The sequence below is a fragment of the Chroicocephalus ridibundus genome, chromosome 1, assembly GCF_963924245.1.
Source record: "Chroicocephalus ridibundus chromosome 1, bChrRid1.1, whole genome shotgun sequence".
In the NCBI taxonomy this organism is placed as follows: domain Eukaryota; kingdom Metazoa; phylum Chordata; class Aves; order Charadriiformes; family Laridae; genus Chroicocephalus; species Chroicocephalus ridibundus.
The window spans coordinates 180,385,399-180,406,539 of record NC_086284.1 but is presented as its reverse complement, the minus strand read 5'-3'; the positions used below and the strand labels follow the sequence as shown (position 1 = coordinate 180,406,539).

Below are 21,141 nucleotides of genomic sequence, written 5' to 3'. Positions count from 1 at the left end.
GATTTAGTGTTTTTAATTAAATCATATTTAGAGAAAAAAATCTATTTGTCTGGTTGTTGATATAAGAACATGAGATAGAGGGGATAGCTAACAACGTTAACAGTTCATCAATATTTTATATTTTGTGAGTAATGAAGAGCAGTGGGAACATCTGTTTATTACAGAGTGGAACATGCCTTTCACGTCTAGGCAGTTGATGTGTGGCATATGGCAGAGCTTTCTTTTCTTCTGCAGCAGCTTACTTTTACAAATGTTATTTGTGCCATCTAAAGCAAATACAAGTAATACAGAAAGGCTTTAATAGATAAATCAAGTTGTTACAATAATTTGAGACCCGATTAAACTTCTCTCACCAGTTGTGAACAGACACCGGAGAGCTAAATCAGTGTAGATTTTGTTTTTAATATCGTCAGTGTGCTATCTCTCATCAGTTAATAAGAAGAGTCTTACGCGGTGGAAGTCAGGGAGTCACAGCTCGGCGTATCTATGGCCTTTCATTTCCTGTCCAGGAAATGACTGTGAAGCATCGTGCCTTTGTTCGCTGTTGAGCGTTGTGCTGCTTGGCACTTCTTTTAATGTGGCACAGAATACATAAAAGCATTAGAACTTATATAATCAACACCTTGGTTCAAATAGACTAAGCGAGGTTACTTTCAGTATTTTTGGAGCCCCTGGTTCACTTTGCAGTGTACTTGCAGTATGGGGTTTTTTGTCAAAAATTATGTTAAAATGAAACGGGGGCGGGGGGGGGGGGGGGGCAAATGTCTAAAACTAAGACATGCAGTGGGTGAGTCTGTCAATTAACTGTGCGTGGTTCTTGGTTATTCAGGATGTGCAGCCACCAAAAATTATATGCAACATATTAAGATCTTGAAGAAAATCATAATTGACTGAATGTGACTATTCAAATGTTTAGGAAAAGCATATTTAAGTGGAATTCCGTCACTTCTTAGAATTACAGCTATAGCTGCTAAGAAGTACTACCAGCCCTTGAAGTTTGCCTTTCCTTTTTGGGTATAATTGTTGATCTTTTCCCTTTGCATTAAGCACTCGGATGTTGAGGATGAGAAGGTTGCTCCTGAATTAACAGTGAGCAGCTGCTGTGGAAGGCTTGGAATAGGAAGGCTTCCTCTCCTTCCCTACAGTAAGATCAAGTCCCTTGCAGCATTCACTACCTGCCGTTTCCTTCCCGCTGACAGGCAGCCTTGCAGAGAGTTGCGATTTAAGAGGAACTTCATCTTCCACCAAACTATTCCTGATCGTTAGGGATGGAATTAATCTAAGCCGAGACTACAAACACTGTGAGAGCCCTTAATTCGGGTCAGGATGGCTGAATGCCATGGGTTGAAGGTTGTGGATGTGTAAATTTCTTTTGTACACGAATGATTTAGATTGCTTAGAATTAACATCTGTGAATTAACTCAGTATACGTTTTTGGTTACAGTTGTCAGGCTATGAAAGAGGCTGTATTTGTTTAGTTCCTGCAAACCTGTTTTGTTTTCTTTTTTACCTTCATGCTTGACTTGAGGATAATTATCTCTTGGGAGTGTGTATTTAAAACATCATACTTTTCAATCATAGCAGTATTCCAGTGTTATCCATTCCAAGGCAGAAATTACACTTATGTAGGTTTCTCCTTAAGAGAGATTTTCCTTATTTTGCCTGTTTGGGCGATTTTATTGGTTTTGAAAGTACATTCTTGAGGGCCTTTTCTTCTGTTTGAGGGCAAGAGGATAGCTTACAAAAAGAAGCGGCTGAAGCTTCTCGGAAGGTTGGATGAACGTGAATGTTTATAGAATGGTTTTGACACTGGGAGGTTAAAAAAAACTACGAAGAGGATGATGCTATACGTAGCTGCCCATAGCAATCACTTAATGCTTCAGCTGCATTGATTACATTTAGCAAATGTGTGCCTGTCCCCGTTCATCTCTAACGCCTGTGTTTGCTCCCAGTGGCCTTCAAACCCCTGTTGGGTGTGGATACACGCGATAGCCACTTGTATTCATTGCGGTGGGTCATCTTCCTAAGGAATATACGTTACAGCAGGTCCTCATTGCTTTAAGAACCAGATGTGGAAATACTGTCATGCTGATTGTATTAGCAACATTTTGGTTTGGATGTGTAGTTTAATTAAAATTAAGGCGTTTAATGTTCAACAAGCTCAATTTTTGTTGCTAACAAGTTTTTTCTTAAAACCTTTGCATGTTTCTAGCAGACAAATTTAAGATGCTGATGGTGTCTCTTCAATTATTCTCTTTACTTTTTCCTCACGTGTTACTCTCTAAAATTCTTTGATCCCAGTCAGCCAAAGCAGCAAGGAATCAGATTCCTCACTACTTTCAAATATATTCTTAAGCACTGAATCAAAGCTCCAGAAACTTCAGAAAGCCGTAAAAAGTATTCTTCTAGCTTTCATTTTTTGTGATAATGTTCTAGCTCAAAATAAATGAGGCACTTTTTCCTCACTTTTCTGAAGAATTTTGTGTTACGAGAATCTTGCCTAACTTGAAAAAAGATTTTATTGTAAATGATTTGGCATTCAGAACTTGGACCATGGAGGAGTTTTGGTACCGCTAGCACGAGTCATGCATCCTAGTGTGATGCAAATGAAGCCTTGCCAAGTTTGGGATTGAATTTCTGTAGGTAAAAATCTATGTTCTTCTCAAACTGTTCCTTGTTAGACAACAGAAATAACAATGCTGAAGACGGTGAAATTTTAAAAGTGCATCTGAGAATAGATTCACATTACAGATGTGATTGGAAAATAGCAATTAAGTGGGCCGCGTGCAGGAGTAATCACTTGTTTAGGAAATGTGTTAACTGATTCCTTAGACTCACATTTAGTCAATATTCTTGTATAGATGCAACTTAAAACTGAAGTTTGGTCTGTAGAAAAGTGGCTGGTAACATGATTTTGTTTGTGGCTGGCTAAATATCTTGAAGTATATTTTTCAAATCTGTTGACTGTTGTTGGAACGCTTCTAGTCCACGGCTGGTGCCGTTTCCATCTGCGTGAAGGAATCGTGGCAGCGAGGTCTGTGCTTGTTCTTAGGGAGGAATTGCCACGAGCTGCTCTATGGTGGCTGGGATTAAAGCAGGAAAACTTAACCCTTGGTTCTCTATGTGCAATCACGTACCTATATCCGGCTCAATAGCTGACATGACTGTATATACACATTGATAAGGTGATAAGAGACACATACGCATAATATCCACTTAACAGACAGATTTCGTATATGTGTGCTATTTGATTTAAAGATGCTTTCAAATGTTTTTATGATGTTAAAACATGAATTTTCCTTCATGTTTAGTGGGACTTGAAAATGTCTGCTGTTCAATTAAGTGATGTTATTGCAGTGCAGGCCTTGTATAAATTCAGCTTGAATTTCATTTTTCATTCAAGTGGGGATTTTAATCTTAAACGTTTTTTAGAGAACTGTGTGCTATTTTTTCATGTTAAATCACTATCTTTGGCACAAATTGAATTTTCTGATGAATTGCAAACAAAAAATATATTGTAGGATGTCACTTTTTGCCTCATCCAAAATTAATTTCACAATTGAATCAAATATATATTTCAAACTGTCCATGTAATTCAAATAAATGCAGTCTTCTAGATGGGTTATGTTTTGAAAGAATTTGATTATAGTATCTATTTTGATTATACAGGCTACATGTGCCCTACCTTAACATTAGTTCTTGGACTGTTTCTACGTACATATCTTGTTATTAACCAACTAAATGCAGAGCCCCGTTGTGTAGAGCTTAATTTTTTGCCTAGGCTAGCAGTTCAGCAAACGTTTCCTCTGTGTGTTGCGGCTGACCCTGGCCAGCAGCCAAGCGTCCCACCCAGCCCCTCGCCCACTCCCCTCTCCCAGAGGATGGGGACAAAATAAAAGGCAGGCAAGAAGGCTCCTGGATTGAGACAATGACAGTTTAACAGGGAAAGCAAATGCTGCTCCTGCACGCAAAGCACAAAGAGAACTTCATTCACTGCTGTCCATCGGCAGGGAGATGTTCAGGCACTTCCTAGAAAGCAAGGACTCAGCACAGGGGCCTTGGAAACATAAACGCCAAGGCCATGAATGTCCCTGCTTTCCTCCTTTCCCCGGGCTTTTATTGCTGAGCACAGTGGTAGCACAAGAAGGACATGGACCTGCTGGAGCAGGTCCAGCGGAGGGCCACAAAGATGGTCAGAGGGCTGGAGCACCTCCCCTATGAAGACAGGCTGAGATAGCTGGGGTTGTTCAGCCTGGAGAAGAGAAGGCTCCGGGGAGATGTTATAGCCCCTTCCAGTACCTGAAGGGGGCCTACAGGAGAGATGGGGAGGGACTATTTATCAGGGAGTGGAGCAATAGGACGAGGGGTAATGGTTTTGACCTGGAAGAGGGGAGATTTAGATTACATATTAGGAAGAAATTCTTTACTGTGAGGGTGGTGAGACACTGGAACAGGTTGCCCAGGGAAGCTGTGGATGCCCTATCCCTGGAAATGTTCAAGGCCAGGCTGGATGGGGCTTTGAGCAGCCTGGTCTAGTGGGAGGTGTCCCTGCCCATGGCAGGGGGGTTGGAACTAGATGATCTCTAAGGTCCCTTCCGACCTGAACCATTCTATGAGGTATGGAGTATCCCTCTGGTCAGTTTGGGTCGGCTGTCCTGGTTGTGTCCGCTCTCAACCTCTTGCCCACTCCCGGGGGAAGAAGTGAGAAAGCCTCAGTGCTGTGCAGGGAGGGTTCTGCAATAGCCAAAACGCTGCTGTGTTACCAGCACTGTTCTAGGCACAAACGCAAGGCACGGCACCATACGGGCTGTGATGAGGAAAGCTAACTCCATCCCAGCTTGACCCAGCGTGGTGTGATGACGGCCAGTCTTGATGGTGTCTGAGCTCATGCTAGAAATAAATTAACCCTTCCTGTTGAAGATGACACCCTTTACGTGCCCATTTAGACCTAATGCAAAAAATAGCTGTAATACATATAAAGAACTTATATTCAGCTGTTCTGTTGCTTGTCATAATTCAATGAGATGCAACACCAGAAACTCTTCCAAAACCCTTTTGGGGTATGAATTGGTAAAGATATCCTTTAGGTTACACGGGTGCATGTCACCTTTGGGCACTGGGCTTGGAGAGCTTCCATGCACTCTTTGGGTTTTACTGTTAAAGGAACTGGAGGAGACCAGTCAGTCCTGGTCAGGAGACCAAGAAAGTCTCTAATGTACAGATATTTGGATTCAGGGACTTGATAATTCCTCAAGCAGCAAACCAGTACAATTATGGCTACCAAAAGTGGCAGTCCCAGTTCTTTGTTCTCTGCCCTGTGTCGCTACATCTTTTATGCTGGCATGATTAATTTGTGCAGGGTATGGTGAACCACATAAAGGAGCTGATAAATTTCAGACTTAACCAGTTCTTTTGGTCAGATCAATCATACCGCACATTTTTTTCACCATGAGGAATATGCCTCAGTATTTACATACAGCAAGTTTGTTAAAATCATAGATTTGCAATACTGGAAGGCACTTTTAAAAGCTCATGAATGATAGACTAGCTAGAGTATCTCCTGTCGGAAGGCATGTTTGTCTTCTGCCAGATGCTTGTCTAATCCGTTTGGAGGATTCCTTTGTAGATCCTGCAGTCTACTATGCAAGCACTTTTCAAGTGTTTGTAGACTTCCAGGGCAGACTGAATGATCACATGCAGCTGGTGACTTCTGTAACTTCTGACTCCATATCAGCTCTGCCTTCTCTTGTAATTGTGCAGCTCGTCATCTATAAGTAGCCCTCCCCCTGCCAAGATCTGTTTAAATTTTGTAAATGTTACAGCATCTCTGAGGTAGGTGCAGCCTGGGAATTTATGGGTGGTCTCTACATGGTCATTGAGGCTATTATTAAATAGTGAGGGTATTTAATTCCTCCCGTTCTCTGCACCCTTCCATTTAACAGTGAACCCACCCATTTGTCCAATCTATCTGTTAGTTTCATCTGGACTTTCCTTATCTGTCTTGTGAGAACGTTATGAGAGACCACGCCAAATGCTTCACTACCATCAAGATGAATGACATGTATTGTTTTGCCTTGGTCCACAGGACTGTCATAAGAGGAAATGAGATTTGCTTGACTCAATTTGTTCTCAGCAAATCCATCTTGACTGTTTAATCATCTGTTATCTTCTAGGTCTTTACAAATAACTTCTGTTTTCTGAAACAAATGAAATTAGACTGGCCCATGATTCTTCAGCCCTTCCTCCTCCATAATATCTTATTGAAAATTGACATTATTTTGGCCTTTTCCCAGTCTTTTGTCACTTGTCCATCCCCTGAGTTCTTAAAATACTTATTGATGGCAAAGATTTAATGAGCCTACTCTGTAAGGGTGCCAAATTATTTGCTACTATCAGAATTATCCCAGTATTCTCCAACATTTTTTTATCTCCTTAAAAGCTAAGAGCTTACTTCTTTGCCTTTGCTATTAATGATAGACACCTGGTCACAGTTAATTCTTTTTGCAAAGAATGATGTAAAAAAAAAAAAGGCAATAAATACTTTGATAATTTTAAGTTTTTTGTTTTGTCCTTTTGTGTTCAGTAGTGGTCTAATACTTCAATTCCTCTGGCTGCTGGAAAAAAATTGCTTTTGATGTCCTATACTAATTACTTTGAATTTTTTACCACAGCCTTTGTCTATGCATTAATGTGTTATGCTTGGTCCTAGCTTTCATCTCCTTTAAACTACTTTCTTGAATTGAAGGTAATGACAAACTAATGACTTAGAATACTACTAGTAAAAGTGTAGTAGAAGACTACGCTTCCTCTACAGTGGAAGAGTTTCTTGACGAAACTGTACTTTTTTCCTGAAGCAAGGAAAGAATTGTCTTTCTGCACTATGTTTCCTCCCCTTGGATGTCATAATAACTGAATTTACTGAAGTCCTCTTTTCTGAAATTGTCAGTTTCTGCTTTCTTCTCTGACCCTTATTGGCTGAAGATCGTGAATTCATTTTATGTTCACTCTTCACACAGACCACCTTCCGCATAATATTTTCAACCAGTTCCTCTCTGTTGGCTCAAATCAAATCTACCAGAGCCTCTTCTTTCATTGTTTTCTCCCAAATCCTGGATTAAAATTTATCATTTGTATTCCCAAATCTTCCTAGCCAGTCTATCAGTTGGTAGGTATCCTTTCCCAACAGCTGTTGCTTGATTAAAATCCTCTTAGTACTATTAGAACTTGGGATGACTTTGCTGGCTGCTTGAAAGCCTGTGTTTCCCACATCTTCATGACTTAAAAATCAGGTGTATGTTCTCATCACAGATTTTTCAGGAGACCCGTCTCACTCAGAGAAACGGACTTTGGACTTGGTGTGTGTATCTTTGATGACCTGGGAAGAGATTGTACATCTTTCTTTCCTTGTTGTAAGAAGCTCTTTTGGCTAGTCCACTTGACAATTATTTCACAAAGTCCTTGTTTTACCAAATAAATGATGATTTGGTTAGGTATCAAGACTTCTATTTTCTGCTTGTGTCACACTCTTTTGCATTAATAATAAGCATACCTGTTCTCCTCCTTGACTTCTTGACTTTACATTGAATAATGTTCTTTTCATTTTTAGATCCTTGTGAAGTCCACCTTTCTTCATGCTTTTTGGGTACTTTTTCATAGCCTCATTTGTTTTCCCATTTTGCCACAAGATGACTTGAAAGTTCTCCTTCCTGCTGCAGCAAGCCAGTAGACAAAGACTTGGTGGTGGTCTGGGAGAGCCAGAAGTAAATTCAGATTATTTCTTGGTGTATACTAGCTAGCTCTGCACTGTGAATTTTATCCTCCTGTTAAAATCAAATGTGAGAGGTCTTAAGGTTGCTAGTATATGTCATCAAACTATGGTAAATGTTACAAATAGTTTTAAGGAAAACTATGCTGAAATGGACAGTCAGTCCATTTCTAAGGGGAAAAAACGACTCAAACATTGAAAACACTTCACAGACTTGCTTCAGATTTAGAGTTAAATTTTCACTTGAGAATTCTACACTCTTAAGCTTAAAAAGTGCACAGTTTAGGAGTTCAGACAACAGTGACTCTGTTCCCTCATAAGAGGAAAGAAAAATATGTGTGCATAAACTAAAGATCTCGGAGTTTCTGATTCCTTGATTATAAGCAATAAGATGCCTTTTAGAAATTAAGTTTATGTCTGTGTGCTAGACAGAGCTTTATTTCTTACTATCAACACTAACTCCATCTCCCAAAATGAAACAAGATTGCTGTGTGGCACACTGGAATACGTTCTAGAACAGATATTTTTTAATAGCTGCTTCAATGAACTTCCAATTTTTTGGCCAGCAATTTTTAAGAGTTCGCTTGTGTTACGTACACAGCACTGTGAACTACAGAAAAATTAGTTGAACTCTGGCAATACTGCTGAACTACAGATTTTGTGTAGAGCCAAATACCAGCTCTGTTGTACTGTAGCTAGAACAAAGAGGAAACAAACGTCTGTAAATGTAGGTCCTTCAATCTGGCAGCGATACGTACAAAATACAAGTTGCAAATGAAGAACTTCCTCTCCAGGGAGCATCAGTGTCTCTGCGGGATTCATGGACAGGCAGCATGGCTAAAATAGCTGAATTTTAGTTTTCCCTGCCTGTTATAAGTACCTGTTGACAAAATGTAGTAGCTGTGTTTGTTTTGCATTCATCAGTCATCCTGAGGAGGTTATGAGACAGAAAACCTTTGCCATGCTCTAGTTACTGCACAGAGCTGTGATGGACAACAAGGCTACTGGGTAGCGGGTCATTGGTTTGCGTGATGTCCCAGCTGCAGAGCTAACAGTTAACCGTAGGTAAAATCGTGCTGTCACGTTGGTAGGAGAAAAGCCTGATCAGTAGAGCTTGCTTTCGTCATTGGGGCATTTGGAGAGTGCTTAAGTGATCTCACTCTCATAATTGTTCAGCTGCAGGAACTGTGTCTAGGTATCTCAGGCAGAGCAGGTAGGAATATCAGTGTCCAAAGACTCCAACTTGCTTTCCCATTATTAAAAATAATGAACAAACCTGACAGAGAATATCTCTTGATAACTTAGGATGTAAGACTGAACTGTCAGATGTAGACATGCTTTCCCCTAACTGGGAAAATGCAGTAAAACTTTGTGGGTTAGCATGATGAAAATGGTTGATTTGCATTACAGAAGCAGGTAGAGGAACCAAATATTATTACCATCTTATTGTCAAGCGGAAGAAAGGATCCTCATTACATTTCACACATGGGAAACTCTGGAAAAGTGAGACTAAATGGGTTTGCTTCAGGCCTCCCTCCAGTTCTGAGGCACCTGTGAACCTGACCTGGTCCTGAACATTGAGCATGAACACCGTTTTAAGAAGGGGGTGATCTGACTGACAATGGCCAGTTAGACTGGAAGCTTTTGCTGGTTTTTGTTAGTTGTGATAAACTGTGAGATTTCATGATACTTCATGGGAGCTATGAAACCCTCTCAAATCTTCTGTTGTGCTTCTGTGTTGGTCTATTTTAAAGAGCAAAACGAATTCTGCCATGATGGAGGTACGTAAATGCTAGTTATATGATACTAAGTCTAGTAAGGCTAAAGACATTGAGGTTGTGAGAGGAGGTGATCTGCAGCTGAGTTAAATGTGACATGAAGCTCAGTACTATGGGCGATACGTCCTGCTACTTTCCTTGTGCATTGACCTCCCTGCTCCCTGTCTCAGCTTCAGTCAATCCAAGCTTTTTCCTGGTGTACCAATGTCCTGGTTTGAGCGACAGAAAACAAATTTATCTTCTAATGCCTAGGAAAATGGGCTTTTAGAAGACTCTTGTGTCTAAATTTGTGAAAATATTTACTTTACAGCCAGCTATGGTATGCGGGATTCAAGGTCTCAGTGTTTTCAAGCCTTGCCAGGCGCAGGGATGAGGAGGAGCCAAGGCCCAGGCACTTGGCCCAAGCTGGCCAACAGGATTATTTCATACCGTGAACGTCACATTCAGTATAAATTAGTAAGTTTGCTGAGAAGTTCTCTCTCTCCCATGGTGGCTGCCATCCTGAGAACTTCTTGGCCCCGTGCCAGACCCCTGAGTCTTTCCCTTCCCCCTGAAGTCGTAGCACTCGCAGTGTCCGACATTTGCTGTCCCCTGCTGGGAGCGTGCAGCTTCCTGCTGATAGAATTGGTTGAGTGTAATCCTCGTATATTCTATATTAGTATTGGGACCAATACTGGTTCTTTAGAGTTATTTATGATAATTATTTATAATTATTGTCTAAGTGACAATAAATTGTTGTTGGTTCCTCAAACCAACGAAATTAAGGCCACATGATGCCAGCCGTCGCTCTCAGCTACATTGCCCGTTTGGCGAGGCTGCAGAGAAAAGCACCGTCGGTGACTTGCAAGGGGAAGTGATGACCATTTTCTCCGCCTGCTGTGTTGGAACAGAGAAAAGTGTGTATGCATTTGAAGGAAATTTACTGAAACAGTGCTCCCAATCCAGATGTGCTGTTCAGTCCTACACTCTGTAAGGTAACCTATTTATTCAAAGCAGGTGACGGAAAAGTTCTGGAAAATGGGAGAAGCAGGGAGGAAAATTATACGGAGAGCAAGTAGGTGACAAAATGAGTGTTTGATCTCAGAATGTTAACGTAAGAGAAATTAATTAAAAATCTTAAAGCAATTGCACAGGCAGATTTGAGACTGAGACAGTACCTTAACACTGCTGTGACGTTATTGTTTCAGCAGCTGCCTTCTGCTCACTTAAAATTTCGGAGCTAATAGTAGTTTGAAATTAGGTAGTAAACAAATTCTTAAGAAAAATATATATATAATTTTTACTCCAGAGATGTTAAGTATTTCAGAAGCAAGTGAAGTTGTCATACACATATAAATATAGAAGACCCCCAGAATCTGTATGGGACTGTTTTAGCTTCATAGGTGATTAATTGCTTTATTGATGTTGTGGTTAGAACAGTCTTATGATCGGAGCCTGGCCTTCACACAGCTCAGGCACAAACCTGTCCTGACTAAAAAGCTTTCTCCAGTTAAGCATTCTCATTCAGTAGAAGTATTCTTTCCATGTCCCTATTCACCCTTCAATACATAAGGTAAGTCTTTCATTACAACGTAGAATTCCTCTCCCTTAATAGACGTTCTCTGAACCTGCCTATGTTTTCCAAAGCAGAACTCTATAAAAGGGAGAGAGACGAGTTTCTACATCAAAGAATTGCTCACATCAAAATCTCTCCACAACTTTCCCGTGTAGAAACTCAGCCCCGACCACCCTTGGGCGAACTGTCCCCGCGTCCCCGCCGGGCCTCTTCCTCCCCAGGGCCACCCCGGGCTCCCGGGGCGGCGGTGCCGGCGTCCCTCCGGCCTGTAGCCCTGCTCTCCCTGCCGGAGGGAGAGGGGAGGCTGCTTTGGCGTCTCGGGTTGCCTTCGAAGCGGTGTTTCCCCGCCCGAGGCAGGCGGCCGGGCCGAGACACTGCCGCCGCCGCCCGGGCCCTGCCGTGCCCCGCAGCGGGCGGCGGCGTCAGGGGAAGGTGAAGGCGAAGGCGTCGCCCAAAGACGGCCGCGGGGCGGGCGGGGAGAAGCCGTCCAGCCGCGGGGTCCACCGGGCCTGTGGTCGGCACGGCTCCCCGGGGGCGCCCGCCGCCGTCCTGGCCCTGGGGGGCTCCCGCCGGGGCCGGGGCGGCGAGTCTGGGCAGCCCCCCGCGGCGACACCGCTCCCCGTCCCGCCCCGGCGGCTGAGGTAAGCGGGGACCGTGGGCGTCTATCTGCCGGCGGCTCTCGTCACCCGGAGACGGTGTTTCCTAATCGTGTTTCCATCAGTCTCCGCGGGGGCGTATAAAAGGAGCCGCGGCGGGGCGAGGCGGGCAGAGCGCGGCGCTGCCCCCCGCCCGGCCGGCCCCATGCAGCCCGCCATGATGATGTTCTCCAGTAAGTACTGGGCGCGGAGGGGCTTCTCGCTGGACTCGGCCCTGCCGGAGGAGCGCCCCGCCGTCGGCAGCCTCACCGTAAGTGGCGGGGCTGGGAGAAGGGCTTCTCCGCCGGGGGAGCTGCCGGCGGGGGTCGGATTCCGCCGGCCCCCTCCGGGGGTCCCGGTGCCGAGCAGCCGTCCCCCTTCCTCCCAGTTTTAAGGCCGGGTGGGTGGTTGTTTTTTTTTTTTTTTGGCAGTTCGAGGGTCATTCTGACTAGTCCTCGTTCAAAAAAGTCTGTCTTCAAACAATAGTAAAAGTTTTCGTTCACAGTACGAGCCTTACTACAGAGATTAACCATGTTGCTATTGGAATAATATAAAAGTATTAGGGTCCAGTGCAGGTTGTTTTAACTGCTTGAGTTTTGGAAGCCTGCGGTGAGCCCTGCCGGCTGCCCGCTCCCGGGCTGCTGTCAGCAGAACCTGCTGCTTTCCAAGGCACTTCCAAACCTCTCGGCATGGTGTGTAAAACGTTTTTGGCGATGCGCAACTTCCTCCTATCGCCTTGGTGCCTATGGCACTTCCATCGGGGAGCTGCTGGATTTGAGGTCTCCCGGCTTCTGCCGCCTTGCAGGGGTGCGAGAGCCTCCGGGAGCAGCATGTAGGGGATGTGCAGTTTCCCCCTTGGAAACCCTGCCAGGAGGCAGGAATGGTTCCCTGTAAGGGGACGATACAGGTGCAACAGGTGATTTCAGGCACGGGATAAAATTCTACATGCTTATGGGGAAATATATTTGGATAGGTTTACTTTAATAAGAATAAAGAATGTTAATAGGTACTAATAATATAATCTGCTCTGAATATGTGAAATATTTAGGATTATAAAGACTTTACCTCCTGTAAAATTCTGTGCCAGCTCTGGAGAGCATGAGGATTCAGATCACTTGAGTAGAACTAACAGACTCCACCAGTTTGTTCCAGTTGCGAACTGGTCTATTGTCTTTATAGTAAAATGTGCAGTATCTCTATTTGTATGTGCTTTATTTCTATTGGAAATATTGAATTAAATAGGATAAACTTGTTCTACTGTCTTTATATTTGAGTTACTTTCTTCACTGAGTTCTGCTATAGATCACTTCTATTCCTGAGTACTTGCGTTTGCTCCAGATAATTAATTTTCATTAGAAAAGTTGATCTACTTAGTCACTATTTAATTTTGAGGTGTACTAATGAGGATGGCTGATAAGATTTGAGTTCTTGCAGTATCACAGCCTCTTTTGCTGGGCTCATAACAATTAGCTAATCCAGTTTTCAGATGCTTGAGAGAGGCTTTCAGTCATCACTTCAGGTAATGCTCGCTTGAGAGTATTAGGGGATCTGTGACAGTCTTGGAAGGTGGCAAGTGCTTTCGTTTCCCAGAGGGATTGATGGTACTGAGATTCTCAGACACTCAGTTGACTACACGATCCTTGGTACTTAGCTTCCAGAAAGCAGCATACAGTGAAAAATCATGTATGCTATAAAAATAGCATCTTTGTCACTTCATGCCGAGGTTGTGTGCTTGATGTATGTGTAAAGGACTCAGCCAAATCCCAAATATTATTGAAGTTAAAACAAAAGAGACCTTCTTCTTGAGCAGAATCATATAAGCTCAATTACTAAAAAATAAACATGTTTGAAACCCTTCATATATCATTCTACAAATGTAATTGCTTTTCCAGATTGTTTCTGTGTAGTCTAATAAATTATGAGAAAAGACCACAGAGACTTTTTAGCATGTCTGGTAACTAGTTTAAGGGTGGCTGGTTTAACCTGTGCCATTTAAAGTGTGGTTTTTGGCAAGATTATGCATTGTAAATAGCCCTCTTTTTAATTTATTTAGTGCATTCTTGTACCTTAATATCTCAGAAGATCCAGGGACAGCTGGCTTGAGAGCTTTGGGCTCCCTATTAAGTAGAGGGAGATATTTCAGAGTGGACTAGGTTTGGGTAAAAAAGTAAACCAATTTGACGTGAACCATGTGGATATATTAAGATGGATGTGATGCAAATACTTTGTAACTATTAGTGATATCAATTTTTAAGAAAACCATTTTATATAATCTGGTTGGAAAAGGAATCAGGCTGACGCTTAGTAATTTTTTCCTGCATCACGAAGAACTTGATAAAATCTTGTAAAATCTTCTAGAAGCACAGGGAGACTCTTTGCTAAAGTTCATCATTGCAGGTCCACGGACATATGAGTGGAATAACTCACCTGTAAGGAAAAAATAAGAATAGAGATCTAACTTGGCTTTCATCAAGTGTTGAGACCTGTTTAAAAACTGCATTAATTTTTGAGTGACTGTCCATAAGCTGCTTTACAATTAACCAAGGGAGAATTTAATCCACATTGAATAGTTGTATATGATTCTTAATTTGTGTTTCACATTTTTTTAGTGACTACATTATAGATGGTAAAAAAGCAGTTAGCATTTCACTGGAGATTTAATTTTTCCAGGAGTCACAACCTGGGTATTGAAAAATGCAGGTGGTTTTTTTCTTTTTTTTTTTTTTTTTTTAAATCATGGTCAATCTTAGAAAAATTGTCTATAAAGGCTGTACTGTTGGCATCTCAACAAGATTTAAACTGATAAAATTGTAGTTTGTGGAAAATTGCTAGCTGTAAAGCAGTCTTTGACCCCCAAGTTGAGAGAAGAATGTAGGAGTGGCTAAGGATGGTGTGATTTTTCTGTATTTTCTTGAGTTCCTCAGACAGATTGTCTTCTATTGGAGGTACAGTCTAACCTTGTATTTCTGTGCTTGTTTTTGTAAGCAACAGAGGTTTTGTTTTCTCAGGAAAAATGACGTTACACAACAACATCAATTGTACTATAACAGAGAACTTAAAAGTTTATGTTTTAAGTTTAATAGTTAATACAAAATATAGACCACTGTAAATCGTCATAAATTGGCTGTTACAGGTTAGAACAGCATCACTACGATTTTGCGGTGCAACGTTGCAGCAACATTCAGGTTAGAACAGCATCATTGCAAGCTTTGCAGTAATTCGGACTATCTCCGTTTGCTCCGTATTTGTTACTAATGACAGCATTGCCCTAATAATAGTGTCGTATTTGTATTCCAGACATTCCTATGCTTTTTCTTAAGCCTTTTTTTTTATGGACTGGCCTCTTACATAGTCATCTCTAACAGCTGCCTTTGATCTGTGATTCTGGTTTCAAGTAAATAACGTTTACCTTTTAACTGAAGTCTGGATGAGTTCCATTCAGCTATTTTCTAACAAAAATTTTTCTTTGCATAAAAGGACTTAATTTTGGGAGATGCCTGTTTGCATCTGAGATGATGCTGTTCTTTGTCCACTTGTAGCTAAACAGATCAAGTTCTGGGAAAAATGAGGAAAAGAAAGGGAATAAGGGAAATGGGAAAGGCGAATCTGTTTCTGAAGGTGGAAAGACAGCTGTGGTGTTTTCCTTGAAGAATGAAGTTGGTGGATTGGTGAAAGCTCTCCGACTCTTCCAGGTAAAGCTTACAAATCATTACGCTGACTGGGCTGAGAAAGGCTACTGAGGTCGGGCTGTTTGTTGGTATAAATCTAATGGACCGTGGCGGAAGGAATAAAGTGCAGTTACACTCTGCAGAATTGAATAAAAGTAACTTAAAATTTTATGGACCATTCAACAAAGCATTTTGGGCTTGTGAAGGGTTTTCTGGAATAAAGTTTGACAGTGATGCTGATGTTCACACCATTTGCTTTAGATTACCGACATGTGATTCTCAACACCGTAAATTAGATTTGAAGTTGTCTGCACAGGCCACAGTGAAAGGAGGCACTTCCAGAGAGCAGTTGAGAATCTAAATTACATACAATGAGGTGGTGGTGGCGGCAGCAGCCTTGCTGCAGGACAATGCTTGGTCATGAAGTTAAATGCACCTTTAAGTGCGCAGGGTCAGGGCTTTATGTTTCTAACTAGAACGTGAATTGTGAAGTATCAGTTCCCTGTAGATTCCCATGCAGTCAGTGGTTTTTGGTCGGACGACTGGTACTGCACATAGTCTGCTTGCCTTATTAGTAAATTGAAGAGGGCTTGGAGGCATGTCTGAGGATGGTTAAGGAGCAGCATGGTAAAAGTTGTACAGTCTATGCAGTGCAGTGAAGAGAAAGTTAGGAGTTGCTTGGGATCTACTTCTAAGGCCAAACCATCAGAGGGGTGTAAGTGTGAGAGCACTGGGCATTACCAGTCCTAACTCACAGGGGCTGGCTCTGGGAGCAGATTCCCAAAGCTGACGTAGATACCTGGATTCCCCATCCAAGGAAAAGGGATTTGGGTGAGTTAGACCCCCAGGAGGGAGGCTGCCAGGAACCAGGGTGTTTGACAGAAAGCTGATAGGAATTGCAGGAATCATGTTTTCAATACAGCTTCTCTCCCTGGGCATTAAGTGTCTAACTGCAGCTCTGGCTTAAATGAATGGGTTCATACCTGAAATCCTGGATTTACACATCAACTTGCCTTGTTGTACGGGCATACAACTCACTCTGGTCTCTTAAAACATGGCTGGAAGATGTTGCAGAGATATCATCCCCATTCATGGAGTCACTCAACAATTTCAGTACTGTGAGGGGGAGCGCAGGGTTTTGTTCTTTTCTCAACCCAGGGTAGGTCAAAGCTGCTTGTCCGACTTCCCAAGAGAATGCCTAAAACTTGTAGCTCCGTGTCAGCTGGAAACATGCAGGGGAGTCCTGTGGCCTGTGTTTTTCAGCAGTAGATCATCAAGATGATCCTGCTTGGCTTTGTAATCTGCCAATTTACAAATAGCAGATTCAAAACCCTCAGCAGATGGAGGGTTTTCCTTCTGTGAATTTGTTATGTGAATGGGTTAGCTAAGGAGATATACTGTATACGTACCTTATGGGGCACGCTAGTTAAAGAATTATGTCCATATATCCAGAGGGGTCAAAGTAGAGACTACTGGTCGCCTGTACCAGAGGAGACCTTCGCCCGAAATGGACATTTCTGCAAAATACGTCAGGCAGGCGGAAGTACCAGTGCAGAGTCCTCCCCATTTGGAAGTCAAAAAATATTTTATTGGCTTCACTGAGTAAGTGAACGGATAGTTCTGAAAAGTAACAGATAGTTTGTGTCTGGCAAAAAAAAAAAAAGGAAAAATCAAAGGGTCAATAGAAATATTGGTTGAAAGTAATCATCTAGTTCAACCTCCTTAATCACAACACTAGATCAGGTCAGCCCTAACACGTTACGGTTGTCTGTCATTGTACGACACCCTTGGCAGACCAGTAGTTGTGGTGGGAGAGACACCCCATAGGAAAATTTTAATGCGAGAACTGTCCACACACTCGTGTTTAGTTTTGATGGGGACATCATAATAGAGAATAAATTGAATTAGATTTTAATTTTATTACTATCACCACTGCAGGTAATTCATAATTATTGCAAGAAGGATGGATGAGGATGGATACGCAGTTATCCTTAAAAATGTTTTCACCCTTGTGTTCATGAGAGATGCTGAAGTAGTACACGTTTAATAGCGCCTAAGTAAACACACTCAAATCCAGTTAAATTAACAGTATTATTGTGCACAGTGCCTAATAAAATTGCATTTAATGTTTAATAAAGGTAAATATACAATTGCATTAAATTATTTTTCTTTTTAAAAGCTATAAAGTAATATTGTCCTTTATAAAAGATTGCTTTTTAGATAAAATTAAATCATTAGCTAACTTTCCTCATTAAACACAATAGCATTATTTTTACATTCTGTATACAGATTTTTTTTTTGGTCTTTATTATTGTTTAAGCATCACTAACCAGTTATGTAGGTCCAAAGTGAGTACTTTGAATAAAAACACCTTTTAATCACTGGGAAAAACTTTTCTGAGGAACATGCCATCAATATTCCCCTTTTAGCTGGTATGTCTGCATTCATACGCTATTTCATCTTTCCACAGGAGAAACATGTCAGTATGGTTCATATTGAATCACGAAAATCGAAGAGAAGGAGCTCGGAGGTAGAAATTTTTGTGGACTGTGACTGCAGTAAGAAAGAATTTAATGAACTAATCCAGTTGCTCAAGTTTCAAACTAATATTGTATCTCTCAATCCACCAGAAAACATCTGGACTGATGAAGAAGGCAAGGCTGCTTTTATATTGCATGGTTTAGACACAGAAAAGTTTTGCACAGGTATCTCCATAGTCTTACACTCCGCTATGCTCAACTCACATTCTCTCTTCTACAGATCTTGACTGTGTCCCTTGGTTCCCCAGGAAGATATCTGAATTAGACAAATGCTCACAGAGAGTTTTGATGTATGGATCGGAGCTGGATGCAGATCACCCTGTAAGTGTAACATAAAATCATATTGTAGATAATTTGTTCAGGTTATTTGCCAGTCAAATAAAAAGCTTGTTGACTGACGATTCTGAGTACGTTTTTGAGCATATGGTTTTCAGAAGGGGATTTAGTTCTCTGCAATGTTTTCAGTGAATTAATTTTCCTTCTCTGCAGTAGGACACCCAAAAGGGAGGTCCTCCAGAAAACTTATTCACTCTCGAACAGCTATGTCCCTTTTGTAATGCTTTCATTTATTTATTTTTTTAATTAACTAGTTGATAGAAGCTGTCAGAGGTTAGATCAAAGAGACCTTCAGTTCTGTCACAACTCTTAGGTAAGAAGTGATATTAACCTAGGTGTCAGAGAGGAAAGGCTACTCAAGGGATAATTGCAAATTAAAACAGAGCAACATGTTCCTGTTTTTGCATGAATGCAGCAGATGGGAAGGTGTCTCACATTGTTTCCTGACTTTGGTGACAGGAGACAAGTCTGCATTTCACACAAGCTGTATCTGCAGTAGTGCCAAATGCTCAGTGCAAAAGGCAGAAAAATATATCTGTTATTGTTTTATTCGTTTTGGCTGATGTCCATAGATACTTACCCTCTGAATCTTTAGATGGCAGATGATCGCGAGCATTTGTGTTACAACACTTCCACTTGTTAAAAATCCAAGATTCTATCTTTGGACCACTTGGCTGAAAGATACTGGTGGTAGCTTGTTGTATTCATTCGTAAAATAGGCTGGATTAAACAGGTGTTTAGAAAACTTCTAGCTGAAAGGAAGCAGGTATTGAACTAAGATATCTGACCATAAGACTGTCTTCTAATAGAATCATATTAAACTCTAGCTGTAGGCAGTAGTCTCCTTTTTTTTTTTTTGTCACACACATTTTTGTTGGTATTGTCCAAGATGGTGAAAAATGGCCCTGAAGAGCTTGTAAGCGACTGCGAAAAGATCCGTTTGGTGTAGGGGACTTTCTAGTGACGCATCTGTATAGCGTGCATCTGCACAGGTACTGTGGTGCTTGTACAGACTCTTCCCTGGTGACTGCCTTGGCTGAGGAGGGGCATGTACTCCTGGTGGCCCTGGGTTTGGGGCTCTATGTCAGTGCAGAAATGGCACTCAGACTGCTGCCTTCTGTCCTGTCTGCTCCACAGCTCCTACCGTGGCCGTGCCGTGGTGGGGGCTCAGGCACAGACCCTCAGGCCTGTGCACACGAGCAAACGCACATCATCACGATGTCCCCTGGCAGCCCCACTTCCCTGTCTCTGGTGTCACCTGGCTGCACATCACCCACAATAATCATCATGGCCTCGCTTGGTTCCCAGCCATCTCTACCACGTGTGAGCCCTTCCCATGCTCTGGACCCGCAGTTGGGGAGCATGTTCTTGCATCCTGGTTTCTGCCATGCACTTCATGATGACAAACTAGGATTTACCTCACATTTTCTCAGAATGGAAAAGCCCGTTGATTACCTTCAACCACTAACAGTAATTTGGTTCAAACAGAGGCTGTAGTGGCAACTCATTCTGGCCTTGAGTTGATGACTGTGCCAGGCCATTTGATACTGTTTTATGTTCTGATCTGGTGCCTTCATTAAATACTTGAGTGCTCTGCTGAAAATCTGTCTTCAGTTTTACAGACAATGAAAAAAGACATTTGCATTATATGAATATATATTTTACACTTGGGGGAACTCTTATAAACATAATTTACACACCATTTGTTAGCCTATGCAGCATGCTAGGTATTAGAGATGGGGGAAAAAAAAAAAAAGTAAAATCTGTGACTGGCCTTTCAAAGGCCACTTCTGGTGCCTGCCCAGTTTCTTAGCGGTGACGTGTAGGTGTCAGAGGACCAAAGAGAATTACCCTATTACGGAACCAGTATAGCACCACTTCAGCAGCATAGCTCTAACCACTCCATACTGGCTAATGGTTTCAGTCTCAGTTTCACTACACGTGACAGGCTTTTAAATCCCCTGTCCTGTCTTCCATCGCTTTTCAGCTCTTGAACAGTCTGCAGCTGAGTAACTCAATGCTTACATCAAAAGTTATTAAGCAGGCAAGGAGGCTCCCCCAATTACAGCAACTTTTTGCCAGTCAAAAAAAGCTTTTCTGTGTAGGAGTGGAGGCTTGAAGATCTTCTGCAGTCCTCTGACATCCTCCCTTACTCTGCCCCAGCAGCGCAGTTGTGGTTATGGGGCAGTAAAATGCCTTCTGAGTTTTCTGGAAGCTCATACAAGTATTTCAAATCAAACGACATTATCATTTCATTCCCTTCAGTGATTTGTGTTTGTGTATGTGAGCAGTAAGGAAAAAATGCATTTTACTTTTCAGCTCTGACTAGGGGAAACTTAAATGCACTTTCTGGGTTACTAGCTGAGGAACGTAGATAACTCTTCACCCTTTTTCATCTTCAAGAGGCTAGCTGTTCTGCTTTGAAAATAGATAACTCTCTTCGTAGTCCAAAACCTGAGGTTTCTACATCTTTTATAGGTATAGAAGAGATCTTGTTTTAGTTTTGAGTAACTCAAAGGGCTGTAACTGGTTGGTGTGTATGTGTTACACAGCTCTTGTGTGCTTAATATGGAAAAGGTATGAGCCTGCTGTAGCCCACGAGGTAGAGCTCATCCTCTGTAACTCAGATTGGAGCAATATGCGTATTTGCTGGTGGAGGCTGATGGCGCCGTCCCTAATGTTTTGGTTAAGATGGCATATGCTGAAGTAGCGTCTTCAAAATGAGCTTTGTATGAACTCTGGACGCTTGATTCTTCTAGTGAAGAAAGATGTATTAAGGATAGGTAAATTATTCTGCTTTGTGCCTGTGTGTAGATCTCCATTCAGATGAAATGACAAGGAAAAAGTTTCCCTTTTTCACCATC

At 41.9% G+C, this 21,141-nt stretch overlaps 1 protein-coding gene across 1 annotated transcript in view; it reads left to right on the top strand.

Annotated features, from left to right (window-relative positions):
* Positions 1 to 11,899: 11,899 nt before the first annotated feature.
* TPH2 (tryptophan hydroxylase 2) overlaps positions 11,900 to 21,141 on the top strand; it is a 51,270-nt gene continuing 42,028 nt past the window's right edge. Inside the window, exons 1-4 of the mRNA XM_063324010.1 lie at positions 11,900 to 12,004; positions 15,273 to 15,425; positions 17,872 to 18,055; positions 18,162 to 18,262. Of these exons, the coding sequence (XP_063180080.1) occupies positions 11,900 to 12,004; positions 15,273 to 15,425; positions 17,872 to 18,055; positions 18,162 to 18,262 (543 nt within the window). The remainder of the gene's footprint in view (positions 12,005 to 15,272; positions 15,426 to 17,871; positions 18,056 to 18,161; positions 18,263 to 21,141) is intronic.